Source organism: Lutzomyia longipalpis, chromosome 1, assembly GCF_024334085.1.
Source record: "Lutzomyia longipalpis isolate SR_M1_2022 chromosome 1, ASM2433408v1".
Lineage (NCBI taxonomy): Eukaryota > Metazoa > Arthropoda > Insecta > Diptera > Psychodidae > Lutzomyia > Lutzomyia longipalpis.
In genome coordinates this window covers 1,084,356-1,099,597 of record NC_074707.1, presented here as the reverse complement: position 1 = coordinate 1,099,597, position 15,242 = coordinate 1,084,356, and the positions used below count along the sequence as shown (strand labels likewise).

Genomic DNA, 15,242 nt, shown 5'->3' with positions numbered 1-15,242 from the left:
AGTGAAAAGTTTTCAAAAGTTTAGATGAGTTTCTAAAGTAATTACATTAAAAAAAAGTAATAAAATAATTTTGAGATTTAATTATTGAAGAGGAAACTTTGAAAGAATCGAAGAATATTATTTTTTTATCAATCAAATTGGAAATGGGAACTCTCTTGAGAGTAGAAAATTGTTAAATTGAGTGGGATAAATGGCGTTCATTGAAATAATTGCAGAATGCACCGAGTTAGAGAGGGAAAATTATTTGTAATTTCTTACCTTTGCCATATCTGTAATTGTATTGGCGTTGTCCATTAATTTTCGTTGGTCCATTTTTACTTTTCGCAGTCTGATGTTGAAGGAAATAAGAGAGAAAATGTAGTGTTAATCCTCATTGGTAAAATCTTGGGCGAAAACACCAACTTTGTAAACTAAGTAGATATGAATAAATTTTAAAAGCTTTCACTACCTGTCCCAGTGTTATGTACAAACATATTTTTTTGACGAATAAGTTGGTGTTTATGACAAGGAAGGAAATGCAAAAAAAAATTGTCAAGGTTTCATGCAATTATGCTGCATGAATGGAAAAATTATGCAAACTTACGCATAAATAGCGAGTAGAAACTTCCGTTGGTGTGTTCTAACTCGACCAGGATTTACCCGTTTAACCAGTCTTGTGTGTTTGTAAATTAGCCACGTCTCACGAAGAACATTCGCTGCAGCATTTTTCAGCTAAAAAGGAACATTTTTACAAAGAAAAAGGAAATAAGACATCATCTCCTAATGTGCATTTTAGGCATTTTATAAATTCAAATTAATTCAAATGACGCTGAAATATTTAGCACACGAATTTTATCCTTTCTTTTTGATCTGCTGTGCTACATTTTAAGCATTATATGTAATTCTGCATGCATTGCACGCTCGAGGGCAACATAAACACCCCTCGAGGGATTTTTTAGACTATCACCACTCACGTTGAATGAATGATTTTTGAGATTTTTTTTCACCGACACCACGAAAGTAGCAATTTGCACCTCTACATGTATGTTATATAGATAGGCCAATTTGGTGAGTGATAGTTAAGTTAGAAAAAAATAAAGAGAACACCCACCCTGTGATCGTTGATATGTGAAATAGCACCAAATATTTCATGCAAATAGAATTTGGCACATTTTTCACGAAAGTACTCCCATCAAATGAGATGGAGTGAATAAATTGAATATAAATTCTCCTTCACAACGATGTGGGGGTGTTGGATTTTTATCTTGAGATGTTACAACCCATGCTATGGGTATTTTTTAACCCACAAAAATGGTATTTATATCAATTTTTCATCTTAAACGAGATATAAATATCCTAAAGTTCCATGGAAAAGTAGAGGGTGTTTCATGTAACCATCTTAAGGGGGTGTAATTATGTTTTTTTTCGATGGATTTTAATTGAGAATTTGTTTAGGAGAGCACCTTCTTTCGGAAAAGTTACAAAAGCTCCTTCACAGTCGCTGAGGAAGGTGTATGAGGAACATCGAAAGCTCCGGAAAATTAAGTATTTTTCCTCTGAAGCTAGATACAAAACTTTACTATTGATGTTACCGCAAGAAGGTCCCCTTCCTAACCAAATTGTTAAATCGTAAAAAAAAGAAATTCTTGCTCAACTTCTTCAAGGTTTTGCAAGGAAACACCCTGTATGCGTATAGAAAAAAAATTTTAAATGCCAATATATTTGGGATATTGACCAATCAATAAGCGATATGGAGTTAAGCTTATAACTTGTTCGGTTCTTTTCCTTTCTTTCCATGTAGCTTTAGCAGAGAAAAAGGGCAAAATTCGACAGATTAGCTTGATTGAATGGTAGAATATAAAAATTTACCCTCTTCGTGAGTTGAGTATCCATCATAAAATTGTGTACATGCTTTTCTGCTCTAGTTAATTCCAACTTTCTTGAAACAACTGCAACTAGAAGAGCTGTACAACCGGCACCCTGGAAATAAATAAATTGCAGAAAGAGAACCACAAATGTAGAAATGCTTATGGACCTTTTCTCTTCATTTTGCTTTTCTTCTTTTTTTCCAACTCCTTTTGACAAAATTGCCATTCACACACACTGAAAATGGGAAAATGAGAAAATAAAACCACACATTGAATGGTGTGGTCTCAAAGGGGTTTCTCAATTGCCACAAAATACAGCATTTCTAATGGAACTTTTAATCAATGTCTCCCACCTGGGGAATCAATGAATTCTCTTCTTTTTTTCCTTTTCATTCGTTTCGAATTGCTGCTCAGAGTGAAATGCTCTATTATTGAGAATTTTCACGGAAAAATCATTTTATCTGTGCTCACACTCTTCGTACGTTAGTGCAGCTTGTTCAAAACCCTTTTATTGATGGTTTTTCACAAATCTGGTAAATGGAGCTTCTTCGTTCCATTCTCAAGTGTTCTTGCACGAATGAAAAGGTAAGATTATGTAGGTAAGTATTTGAAAATTTAATAAAATAATTTACTTTAATGGTTTAATGGATTTTCTGCAATTTATTAATTTGTAGGAAGGGTCAGAGCTAAAGAAAAGTCAGACAAGGCTTTAGAAAAATCTCAAAAATTTCCTATTATTTAATTAGATAGAGTAAAGTAATAAATCATTACTGTTGGAAATTTTCCGCTCTACAACTTTTCCTCATACCATTTTGCTCTATCTCATTGGGAAATATAGTATTTTGAGCTTTTTCTAAACCCTCGTTTGACTTTATTAGCTCCATTCTCCCTTAACAGAAAGGGAAGGAAATTGTTTATTTGTTACGCAAATCAGCTCATTAGTGGAAGAAAAACATAAGGAAAAAAATAGTATAAATAAATAATTCAACACCCTAAAACGTTTCGCATTTAAGAAACGCTGCATATTGTGTTTATTTGTGCCCACAGTTTGTGTGTTTATCTACAAAATGGGGTGATTCATTCTAAACAACAACTCATAAATCCCTTCATCATGCAATGCGATTACATCGAATATATCTCCCACTTTATTAGATTCCTGAAAAATATTTATGTAATGAATCCTCAGCTATATTTCTTCCACATTCGCTTAGAGCAAGAAAAGCTCACAATTTGATGCAATTCCCTTCGTTCATATGGGGTCCTTGAGAAGCTCCACTTACACCATACATATATATGTACATACACTCCTGGGGGTATGCGAGTCGCGCGTCGAAGATAATTCTCTCCAAAGATTTACAGATGGTGAGCTTCCATTGTATGTTATATATGTATGTATGTATTTTCTTAACTCAAACTCTCAAACTCATTCGACGTATCATTATATACACAACACACTGAGAAGAATGATCTAGATAATCGCTATATTGTTACTTTAAAGATGAAAAAGCACTGCCTAGAGCAAAATCTTCAATCACTTTCTCTTTCTCAGTAATTTGTACAACAAGATATTCCATCAGATTTACAAGATTTCTTTGAATTTAATTTTCTTGAATTTAATTCTTTTTAATTAATTTGTTGAAAAAAAGGTTTTTTTTTTTGGGAATTTCAAAATAAGCTTTTCCGTCAAAGAAAATGAATAAGTTTTTTGTCTGGAATACCTTGCAAATAGTGCGTTATCAAAATACAGCAAAATGTAATGCATGGGTGTATGGACTAGACAAACTTTATGTTGACACTTTTATGTTTGTGATGTTTTCTTGTTCTTCCTTCCAAGTTGTGATTTTTTCCCCTACAAAAATTGGCGCCCCAAAAAATAAGAGAAAAGTTTGCTTTTACTACATAGTGCGCCACATATATAATACGTGGGGGTAATATCAGAGGAATGAGGGGGTGCTTCTCGTGAACTATAAATTTCATATAGAATGCCTTGTTTTTCTCGTACATATAAATACATAAATGTTGAAGTATAGTGCTTTGAGTTTTGGGAGAAAGACAAGAAGCGCCAATCATCCCCAGAGGGTCGCCAGTGAACACATAAATTTGGTATTTTCTGCATTTTTGTTATACACTAAAGAAAAGCGAAAAGAAACTCCATCCAATGACTCTCGCGAACTGTTTTTGGAACATCACGATTTGTCCACCCGTGAATTTGGCTCATGATGGTGCGCGTGATATTGTTTAGATGTGTGACAAGGGGATCGCAATGAACACCACTAAAAGTGCCATAAATCGTCAATTGGAGGACCATCAAATGCGAAATGGTGGAGACAATCGCGAACGAGATTTTATGCTGCATTCATCCGCCCCCAAGTCCCATGGTGTTTAATAGACATCGCTCCTTTTCCCCTTATCTTATGTGTCACATCCATAAACGCTCTACCCTCATCCCCCTGTTTATTCCTTTTATGTGTTCAGTTCACACACACACACTGGAATACCTTTTACTTGACTTCCGGCATTTTTTTTGGTGTGGTGTGAGAATTGAGGGGTGGTTGAGCTTGAGAGGGATTTCACTTTTTCCGCAATAATTTACAAATTTTATTGCAAATGCTTGGAATGCCGCCCTTACAGGTTTGACCTCAGTATACACAAAAAAAATTGACCGAATTTTGTCGCAAAATAATGATACCGAGGGGTTAATATCGTGTTAATGTTATGGGGTAAATTTTATTTCTATTGTAACTTTTATGATGCTTTAAAAAAAATTTTGAATTTTTAAACGTTCAAGTGGTTAAATGGTTTAAAAAATTAATGCAGAAATTATCATTTTTATATTATCTTTTTTTTTGTCGGAGCTTTCTAAAAGCTCTCTTCATCAAAGAAGTAATATAGGTATGTATACAAAGCGGAGAAGTTCAACATCATAAAATTCTCATTGTGTAACTTTTGGCATTGAAGATTATGCTTTCAGTGCAACTTTTGCCCCCCAAAAACGAGAGGCAATTCAGGCAATTGGGCAATTTAGTAAATATTGGGGCAGTACGATGTTAACCCCTCGTTAGCTGCAATGGGTTGTACTACGTAGGGAATTTTGGAAACATGCTGATGGTAACATAGTTTGTTAGCTTGGCTTGGGATTATTTTCTTCTGAATCATAAATACAAAATTTTATACTCATTTTTTTTCTTCTTCAAGTTGTCAAAAGCAAATACCTCCCTATAGCAGAACCGACAATCTGTGGGGTGATTTTATAGCTTTTCCGTATAACTTGTGTAGAATTTTTGTTTTTGGCATTATATTGCAGTTTTTTATGGATCTGGATGAGTCAACGTATAAATATTAACAATATCTCGTGAATTTTAAGTTGATTCCTTCACCCTTGAATGTGTTCAGATTGCATGGTCACTGTTTAATGTTTAAGGGGGGTGAAAGAATTTTCTTTTTTCTAGCTCTGATTTTTTCGATCTTCTTTCACTCTATTTCATGAAATTTATGATTCGCATGCTCAATATTTTCTAAATATTCAGAAAATATAATGAATCTTTCCTACACCTTATCTCAGAAATTAAAATAATGTCTTTCTCCCTTTGCTAATTCCTTCCCTCGGCGAAATATTCCTTAAGTATCAGTCGATTCTTTCCAATTCTTCCTTTTACAATTTTTCTTGGGCTTTAAATTCAAATTAATCACACCACAGCAATACTTGAGAGTAGGGATCGAAATGAAAAATCACACTTTGGTTCCGCATAGCATTGATAATGATAAATTTTACGACTTAATACCCAAAACACGCGGATAAAATGTAAAGAAAAAACATTATTATTATTTTACGACTTTATAAAGAGCATGAATAATTTGAATTTTAACCCTCCTCCATTCTCCACCCGGGGAAAAAAGTATTATTTAATGCTCCAATCTGATTAAGTATTCATGATAAACCTCATCCACCCATTGTGCATTGATCTGGTGTGATTTTATTTCCCCACCAAAGTGTGCAAAATCAGATATTCCCGCACAATTAATATCTCGCCCATAGCTGTGAGATTTATAAATTCGCGATTTAACGCAATTTCTGCTGAATCTTCCTCAATGCCAAATGAGGTGTAATTGTTCGGGAGATTTTACAAATTCCATCGAGGATTTTCTGATGGAGCACACCATACCCCTCCACCTCCTCACAGGGTACACGCCTTTTGTTGTTGGAAATTTAAAGCAATTTTCACCTCTGCGGCTTTTGCCGCGCGTAATTTCATTTCGAAACCACCACCAACCCATAGATCATAATGCACGCATTCACTTGGGAAATTCACGAATAAATTTTCTGCTTTTCACTTTTGGAACATTCAATGGAGTCATCACTAAACTAATACAAATTTATTTATCAACAATTTGTACCATGTACGCAAAATTATACAGTGATTGCAAATTGAAATTTGCATAAAAATTCACAAAATTTACAGAGTGTAGTTCAATTCAAAAGAAAAATCATTAAATAAATTTTAAGTAAAAAAAAAAGATATAAAAGCTGTGTTCAAAAAGTAAAAAAGAGGTTTCTCAATTTTGGAAGCAGCAACTATTGTATAATTGAAAAATTATTTTTGTGTTACTCACGCCCTATAACATACAGCAGCATTAAATAAAGTACAAAATATGGCAATCAGTTGTTATTTTATAGATTTAAAAGGGTTTGAAGAATTTAGTAAAGATTGACCGAATATTAAATAGGTGGGATTGATTAAATAAAAAATATATAAATTAATTTTATATATTAATAAAAATCATATACTAACTTTTGTATTAATCAAAATTTTAAATTACACGCGAATGCTGTGCTAGAGCTTGGGCGAAAATTCATTAAAACATTTTGTGAATGATAAAAAAAAACCTTTATATATTTGACAATTTACCAATGTACATTATGTTATGTATAGCCAAAGAATACTTCTACAAGTCTATATAATCTATTCATATTTACTTTGCACGAAAGCTCACCTACATTTCCTTAAACTAGTAGGGAATCTCAGTGCAATGTTCTTTTGAATAGAATATAAACCTATCTAAATAATTACAAAGTTTTTTCAATACACAATTAATTTTTTTTAAAAATTTTTATTAATCCTTTTAGCAAAATAATGTCCTAAATGGAAATCTTTTTTTTTAAGATCTTAATGATTTTTTATTTATTTTTTTTAGCAAAAGATGCTAAAAATTGAACGCAATAAATATGAATTTTTTTTAAAAGATTGGTAGGAAATTTTGTTACAGTCCAGTGTTAAGAAAATAGGGCTTTTAAAGTGAATTTAAAATCATAATTTGGATCATAAAATCATTAAAAAAAAATTAAATTATTTGACGTGGCGTAGTTAATAAAAAAGCCTCTTAAACAAAAAGAAAGTTGCTTATAGAAAAGAACGAATGAGTAAAGAATTAGTTAAAATTGAAATTTTTTAAGAAAAGTTTCGTACTTTTTGAACACAGCAATTTTTCTCGTGTAAATAATTTTTAATAGATTATTTTGAAAAATTTAATTTTTAGCAAAGATAGAAAATCTACATAATATTGACGAATTTAAGCCATTGAATTGTTAATATCCATTTAATTTTACTTTCTAAGAGTGAACTGTGAAGCACAACAACCTGTCCACTTTATTTACTCAAAAAAACACTTTTAAACTTGATTGCACAGAAGTAATAAATTACGTGAAATAAATTTTTGTTGAGTGTAAACACAAAAGATAACAAAATATGAAAATAAGAATAAGAGAAAAGTTTTTTTTTCTTCTTTTAAATAAGAAACTCACCATGATTCCTGTACTGACGGCGATGCCTCGCCCACAGTACGTATTAGGCACAATATCACCAAATCCAACACTTAAGAACGTTATCGCAATCAACCACATACTATTCAGCAAATTCGCAAAATTGTCCGGATCGTGGAATCTATGGAGAAGGGAATTTAAACACGTCGTGATATCTATCATCTTATTTTTTTCTCACTTCTACGTGATATTCCCTTTTCCTCCATCCTCTTCATTTTTCTTCAGATGGTTTTTTTTCTTTTCGTTTTTTTTCCTTCGATAGCGAATGGCAAAAAGATTCTCCAATGCGATTTGTTTGTGAAATTCATTGCAATTCTTGCGGGAATTTATCGCTACATTTATCATGTTTTCTCATCCAGCTCTTGTGATTGTTTATTTTCATGTACAACAATTTTCTAAATTCTATATACCTCACACCACTCCTTCCCATTTTATTATCCCTGAAAGGATGTTATGCACAATACAAGGGCGAAGTACCTAATTGAAGGAAACGCAGAAAACAATTTTAACCCACCCAGTCTTGTAGGGAATCAAAAAAGGATAAAGAATCGCCAAAAATATTCACCTTTTTCCACTGGGGTCACAACGAAAAAGGACAATAAAGTTTTGTAAAAATTCAAAAAAATTGGCCGCCATTCGCCATTTTGTTCATTTCAATGCATGAATCATATGTTTCAATGCTTCGTCATGAGCTTGTCGATGACAGTTTGACATTTCATTTATTTTTTTTTTTTAGGAGAAAATAAAAAAATTGCGTATTTTTTAGTTTAATTATCGTGGTAAATGTGTTTTACGTGTTGTTCGAGAGTGATTTTTATATCTGAATACCTGAAGGATGAATTCCCTCACACCTTGTGACCGTCTCAGCGAGCACAACATTGGTCGTGGAAAAGGTCTTGGGAAAGGATGTGCCCAGAAACATCGTAAGGTTTTGCGTGACAACATCCAGGGAATCACAAAACCAGCAATCCATCGTCTTGTCCGTCGTGGTGGTGTGAAACGCAAAGGATTCCAGCGCAGAGGATCTCTCAATTCGTGAAAAAGTCATCTTCAAGACGATCCACGACCATTGTTTTTGGATTGCTTTGTTTTGTAACGAGAGATGTGCTCGCTGAGACGGTCACAAGCTGTGCGGGAATTCATCCTTCAGGTATTCAGATATAAAAATCACTCTCGAACAACACGTAAAACACATTTACCACGATAATTAAACTAAAAAATACGCAATTTTTTTATTTTTTCCCAAAAAAACATGAATGAAATGTCAAACTCTCATAGACAAGCTCATGGCGAAGCATTGAAACATATGCTTCATGCATTGAAATGAACAAAATGGCAAATGGCGGCTATTTTTTTTTTGAATTTTTACAAAACTTTATTGCCTTTTTTCGTTGTGACCCCAGTGGAAAATGGTGAATATTTTTGGCGATTCCTTATTCTTTTTTGATTCCCTTCAAGACTGGGTAGGTTAAAATTGTTTTCTGCGTTTCCTTCAATTAGGTACTTCGCCCTTGTATTGTGCATAACATCCTTTCATCGTGAAAGTTTTTTTTTCTTATTCAATTTTTTTTTCTTTACAAATATATACTTGTATAAAGGCACATAGCGAAGAAGATTTCTATGGGAGGGAAAAATGAACCAACCATGAGCATTCTTGCGAAAAGAGCATATTATTTTACTCTTCTTCTTCTTCTTTGGATAATATCATCATCACTGTAAATTTATCCTTTTGTCGGCATAATATTGGCAGAAAAGCAACACACAACATCCAATGTAATGTACTGTAGCGACAAAAATAAGAAAACCTTCAAGGTTTGTAGATTTAATTCATTTTAAACGCGTGTCCTTCCATGGAGAATCCTCGGATTTACTTTTTCTTTTTTGGCTTATTGTGTGTAAAGAATAGATCAGAGGATTCGCTATATGAGACGATATTTTTATAATCAACTACTCCCCTTTGTAACAAATTAATACAAAACGACAATAGAAAAATTAAATGAAAATTAGCAAATATTTTTCTAATATTTTATATATGAAATAAATACCTACAAATGTGTTTCTTTTTTTTGTCCGCCACTGTATGTCAAAATGACCGAAGAAAGTATATATTTAGCCTGATATAAGATATATTTTCATTCTATGTGAAAAGTATTCTTTACAATTTTGAAACACACACACACACACGCATACAACATTCAGAAAGTTCTTAATATAAGAATTGAAGAGGCAATGGGGATTTCATGGAAAAAGCTTACATTGAGAAAAAGCTCCGAGAATATATTGGTGAAAAAAATCTCAAGAGAATATTATTCTTTTGTAGAGACATCGATACATAGACACATAGAGAGAGAAAGAGAGCGAGAGAGAGAGACAGAAGACAGACAGGAAGTAAAGAAAGCACAGAAAGAGAAGGAGAATTATCTCATTAGGTAGCATTATATGTATGTATATAGCAAAGAGACATATAAATATATATAAAAGATAATGTGGATATAAGGCCAGGGTAGAAAGAAGTTTTTTTTTTCTTTCAACCATAACACATTTTTGTCTGTGGGAAGGGTCGAGGGAGAATCTTTAATTTGTTACAATCATCTCTTACTTACCACCATTCCACAGGTTAGCGTTATGCCACGGCCACAATATGTATTGGGGACTATATCCCCATATCCCACGCATAGAAACGTGATGGCGGTGAGCCATAAAGCATTCAAGTAATTGGCGTGATCCAAGTCATGGAATCTTGATGTCACGATGGGGTTCATTGATAAACCATTTTGGGGTGGTTGGTGAGAGTGAGTGTGTCGAAATGGAAAGAGTTTTTAAATTTTGCATTTAAGAATATTTCTACAAAAAAAAAACATTTTTTTTTCTTGTTTCACAAAAATATGCATTGATACAACAATCATTAGTTTATTTGCGCTCAATACATTTTGTTAGTGTACCTCTCTATTCTAAATGTTTTATTAAAGGCTATCAGTTTTTCTTTTTTTTTTTTTCAAGCAAAAAAATATATAAATTTAATTTTAATCTTATTTACCTTCCCTCTATTTAATTTAACACAATGTATCAAAGATTTTTTTTTTAATGAAAAAGTTTAAAAGTTAAATTTTGAACAATTAATCAAAAAATTAAACAACTTCTGGTCAAAATATTTGGAGTTCTTATAGATCCTGAACTTTTAAAATAAAGAAAAGGATTTTTCTTATCTTTCCAAAAGAATCTGGAAAACGTCATTAAATAATATTGGTCCAACAAACTTTCTTGTTTTTAATAATAATGATTTTCCGGTTTTTTCGTCGGATAAATGGGGGTTTTTCTGGGTAGAAAACCCCTTATTTAACCGACGAAAAACCCGGAAAATCATTATTGTCGCTACACGTCGGAAAATAACTTCTTTTTCTTGTTTTTTTTTTAAAGAATAAAAATATAAAAATCGAATAAATAAAAAATACAGTGAATGCCATATAAAACGAATAGAGAGGTACCTTCCAAGGCACATTTTGGTGTTGAACATGAAATCCAGAAAATATGTGATTAATTTTTGCCCATGGTGGTGTAGTGCTTAATTTATCGTTTTTATATATAATCTGCATTATCAACGGTGCTCTATAAATTTGAAATATCCAAAAACAACCACGAAAAAGATTTTTTTTCGCTTCAGCTTACGACTATTTTATTGTTGAATATATAGTTTCGGCAATGTCACAAACAAACCGTACATTTATTATGAATATGTTTTGATCTGTATTTCAATTTGAGGATAAACGAGAATAAATAAAAAAAAAGAATCAAAAGAAAATAATAAAATATGTACGATAAATGAGTGAAAAAATAGGTAGGATATTGAATCGCGCTCAATTGGGGACGATTGTGTCCAACATATCTGGAGCATTGCCAGAAAATATGTATTATATCTCTTTTTCCGTGTTATTGGGAAAAGAATTTACAATGAGGACTACGTGAAGGAGAGTTCAAAAAAGTGATTTCGCGCTTACATTAACAACTTTTCAAAATTACAACTCTTTAAAAAGCTTTTACTTGCGGAACTTCTACTATGTTTTGTATGTGGTAGGTCTGTTAGCGATTTTTTTTTTGTAAATGTTTTCTCATCAAAACAACATTTTACGGCAACAACTCAATAACAATATTGCATAAAATCTCGTTGTTGTAACATTTTTAACATGGTGCATAGAGAAAAACAAATTGTTTTAGGTATTTTAGAAGAATGAACGTAATATTTAAAACAACCTACAACTCTTAACTGTGTAATAGTGTTTTTTTTTGTATAATTTGGATTTTTTTCTGTGGTGTTTACTTTGCAATTTTAGGGTTGAAAAACATTGTAAAGAGTATAGGTATGTAGAGTAAAAAAAAACCATAAATCTTTTTTATTCAATTAAAATGTCACAAAAAAAATTTCATGGAAAGTTTCCATATCACGCAAAAATAATTTGTCGTGTGAAATAAATCAGAAAAGGGAAAATTAAAAGTTGGAAAAGAAATTGAGGAGAAAAAACTTAAAATTAATTGGAAAACAAGTGCGTGCTTAAATTTTTTTTCAGCCACCAAAAATGTTCTAAGTTCTGCGTGTTACTTCAAGCACCAATTAACATTGTATGTTAAAATTATGTATAATATCTTACACACTGTAAGTTGGAAAATCACACTTAATGATGCGATATGTATAAATGAGTTTTGTGAATTGAGTGCCTTACACATTGCTTGCCTCTGGAGCTTTTTTTGGGGTAATTTATATGTTGAGATATGTACAGAAAGTAGTGCATGGGTCAATTGTAGCACGCTAGTAGTATTTTTATCCAAAATTCAGCGCAAATGTTCGTTATATAGAGCAATTACTGTTAAATTAATTTCATTATTAAGCCAAAAAATCTTAATTCTAAAGTAAATCTTCAATCTTAATCTTTATTTAACCCTTTTGTGTCCAGAATGAAATGTAATAACATTCAAACATTCTTCTTATCATAGCAATTTTTCTTCAATTAAAAAAATGAATTTTTACTTTTCCAATTTCTTACAAGATTTATAAAAGCAATAAATTCTTAAAAAATGTTTTTTTTTATGTTGGGAAAACTAACCTCTCGGCTATTTACCATAATCTCATTAAATCAGATTGTGGATTTTTGTCATGAAAATTCTCTGAGAATTCCAATAATGATGTTAAAATTCCCACTTGTCGACTCCTTTACCACTGACGCAGTAAATATTGAATTTTAGAGAGCCTCCCCCCCCCTCCCTCCGTGAATGTGGTGTGCTGAGGAACTTTGAAAGTTTCGTGTGCAAAAGCACGTGATAAGGGCACATTAAATTGAAAGCTCATGTTTTATATGAACGAACTTTCTTCCAAATCACACAATATGTTTTTTTCTTCTTCTCACCTCATTGAAGGGTTGAATAATGATTGTGTTTTTTTGTACACTGTGAAATTTTATTATGTATACAACGATATGTACAGTGTCATGGAGAGATTTGTGTGAAAGTGTTATTGATTTTAAAGCTGTCTTTTTGTACTGAGAAAAGAACACATCTAAATCCTTTGTAATATTTACTTTTGCATTAAATCTCTTAATTTAAAAATTTCCAAACAGTTTTTTTTCTTAATTTTTAGTAAAAATTACCCTTAATTTAGCTGTGTATTTTTCTCAGTGTAGTCCTCATATGGGGTAAAGTTGCTGTAATTTAATCAGTCCAAAATTCCATAAAAATCTGAGCCGCATATCTAATTAATTCTCTCACGCACGCATACATTATACATATAAATTTAGTATCAAACACATTGATTGTGTTCTAAAAAAAATTGTATATATTCAAAAAAAAAAAAGGACAAAACATTTCATTGTAAACAAAGACGACACACATAGATTCCATTAAATAGCCAATAAAATACTACAACGAATGAGACAACATCGAATTTGTTTGACTAAAAGTTTAACCAAAATGAATGTTGTGGTGTTTAAAATTAACTCAAATAAGAAGAAAAGATAAAATAAAATGATTTCTCTTTAATAATTTTGAAAAAGGTTTTTTCTTCCAAATTTAAATTTAAAAAAAAATTCTCTCTCTCTCTCTCTTTCTCTTTGCTTCTTACAATTTACTTAATTACTGTGATGGCTGCATTTTGGGTTTTAGTTTAATTCTTACAGCTAATATTTGCTTGAGAAAAAAAAGACATTCCATGTGGGTGAGCTCTGTTAGTTGTTGGAAAATCCTAACGTATAGTGCGGCAGCAAAATAAATAAAACATTCTCTTTTCTGTGTTCCTTTGCACATCGTACAAAGAATTTCGTTCAACAGTGACCAACAAAAATTGTGGTTTTCCGTCCACATAGCACAGTGCAAACAAAACCTTATTTTCTAATTTGTGAATTGTGGGAAATTTTTTTTAATGCTTCATTCGTGAATAAATGCTGCAGTTTATTTTAAAATCTTAATGACCTATTTGAAGAAAATGAATATTTTCACTTAAGGACACCTCGTCGACCAAACTTCTTGCATTTTGCTTTCATCCACACTCAGGGGAGCTTTCAATACGAAGTGTTCGTCTTCGGAAAAATGGATAATGATGAGAATGTTTACTTTATGATATGATGCGCTTTTTAATGAGATGATATATAGTCTACTTATTTTACACTCTTGTGAGCTTCTATTAATGCGAATAAATTTCTTATAAGCAAAAGCATACACCAAACTTTTTCTCATCTCTCTCCCTCTCTCTTTCTGTATTCTTTCTACCCTTAAGTTGTGATTTTCAAAAAATCTAGGGGTGGTTTTAAGAGCTATGGATATTTTTGAATTGAAAAATTTATACTTTTCTTACAACTATCTACATTTTGTCATCTTTCTTAACGAAAGAAATGAGTAAAAATTTTTCTTTATTATTTTGCTGACTTTTTTCTCAAAGAACAGCATCAATATTACAGAGAATTTGCATTTTTCTTCCACTCTACATAACAAGAAATAAGAAACTGCACAAACTTTCTCACCAACTATGTGATAAAAATGACGAAGATAACCACGCAATGGCAATTTATGAACCTTTTTATTTGAAACAATGTCGCAGATAAGAGAATTATGCTAATTTGCAAATTTTGCGCCAAAAATTCGCACAAAAAAAGGACAATAGAAAGCAAGGATAGAGGAGAGGTAACACTTATCCACATTAAAGATTCTCATTTTCTCATTATAATGCCATTAATTTTTCTTTTCAGCAATGACATGTGAAACCCATGGATGGTTGATTCTCTTTGTTTCTACGTCTTCCCCTATATTATACATTACTATGTACATATACTCCATTTGCACATTAAATTGATAAAAGCTCTCATGGGGTTATATATATACTTAACAATTTGTCAAAGCTCTACGATGTGAAATTTAAGTTGATTTGGTTGGTATCATTTTTTTTTGCGCTCACATTCCCATCAAAATATCTAATTTAATCCAAACAAGCAATAAAATGTCTCTCTGATGTGGAAATCTTCTTCTCAATTTCCCTTTGCCACTTGGGAAGATAAAAAAGGAGGGATATCACCGAATGAGAAAACACGAATGTCTAAAAT

The 15,242-nt window shown here is 31.8% G+C and overlaps 1 protein-coding gene across 15 annotated transcripts in view; it reads right to left on the bottom strand.

Annotated features, from left to right (window-relative positions):
* Positions 1-15,242, bottom strand: part of LOC129786356 (small conductance calcium-activated potassium channel protein) — an 87,146-nt gene that overhangs the window by 8,960 nt on the left and 62,944 nt on the right. For 12 of the 15 annotated variants that reach the window (XM_055821301.1, XM_055821303.1, XM_055821305.1 and 9 more), the window contains 4 exons: positions 7,648-7,786; positions 1,849-1,959; positions 584-711; positions 259-328 (listed from right to left, as the gene is read on the bottom strand). In XM_055821301.1, the coding sequence (XP_055677276.1) occupies positions 259-328; positions 584-711; positions 1,849-1,959; positions 7,648-7,786 (448 nt within the window). Of the gene's footprint in view, positions 1-258; positions 329-583; positions 712-1,848; positions 1,960-7,647; positions 7,787-10,268; positions 10,405-15,242 lie in introns of all 15 variants that reach the window. The other 3 variants (XM_055821302.1, XM_055821304.1, XM_055821315.1) reach the window with 1 other exon arrangement.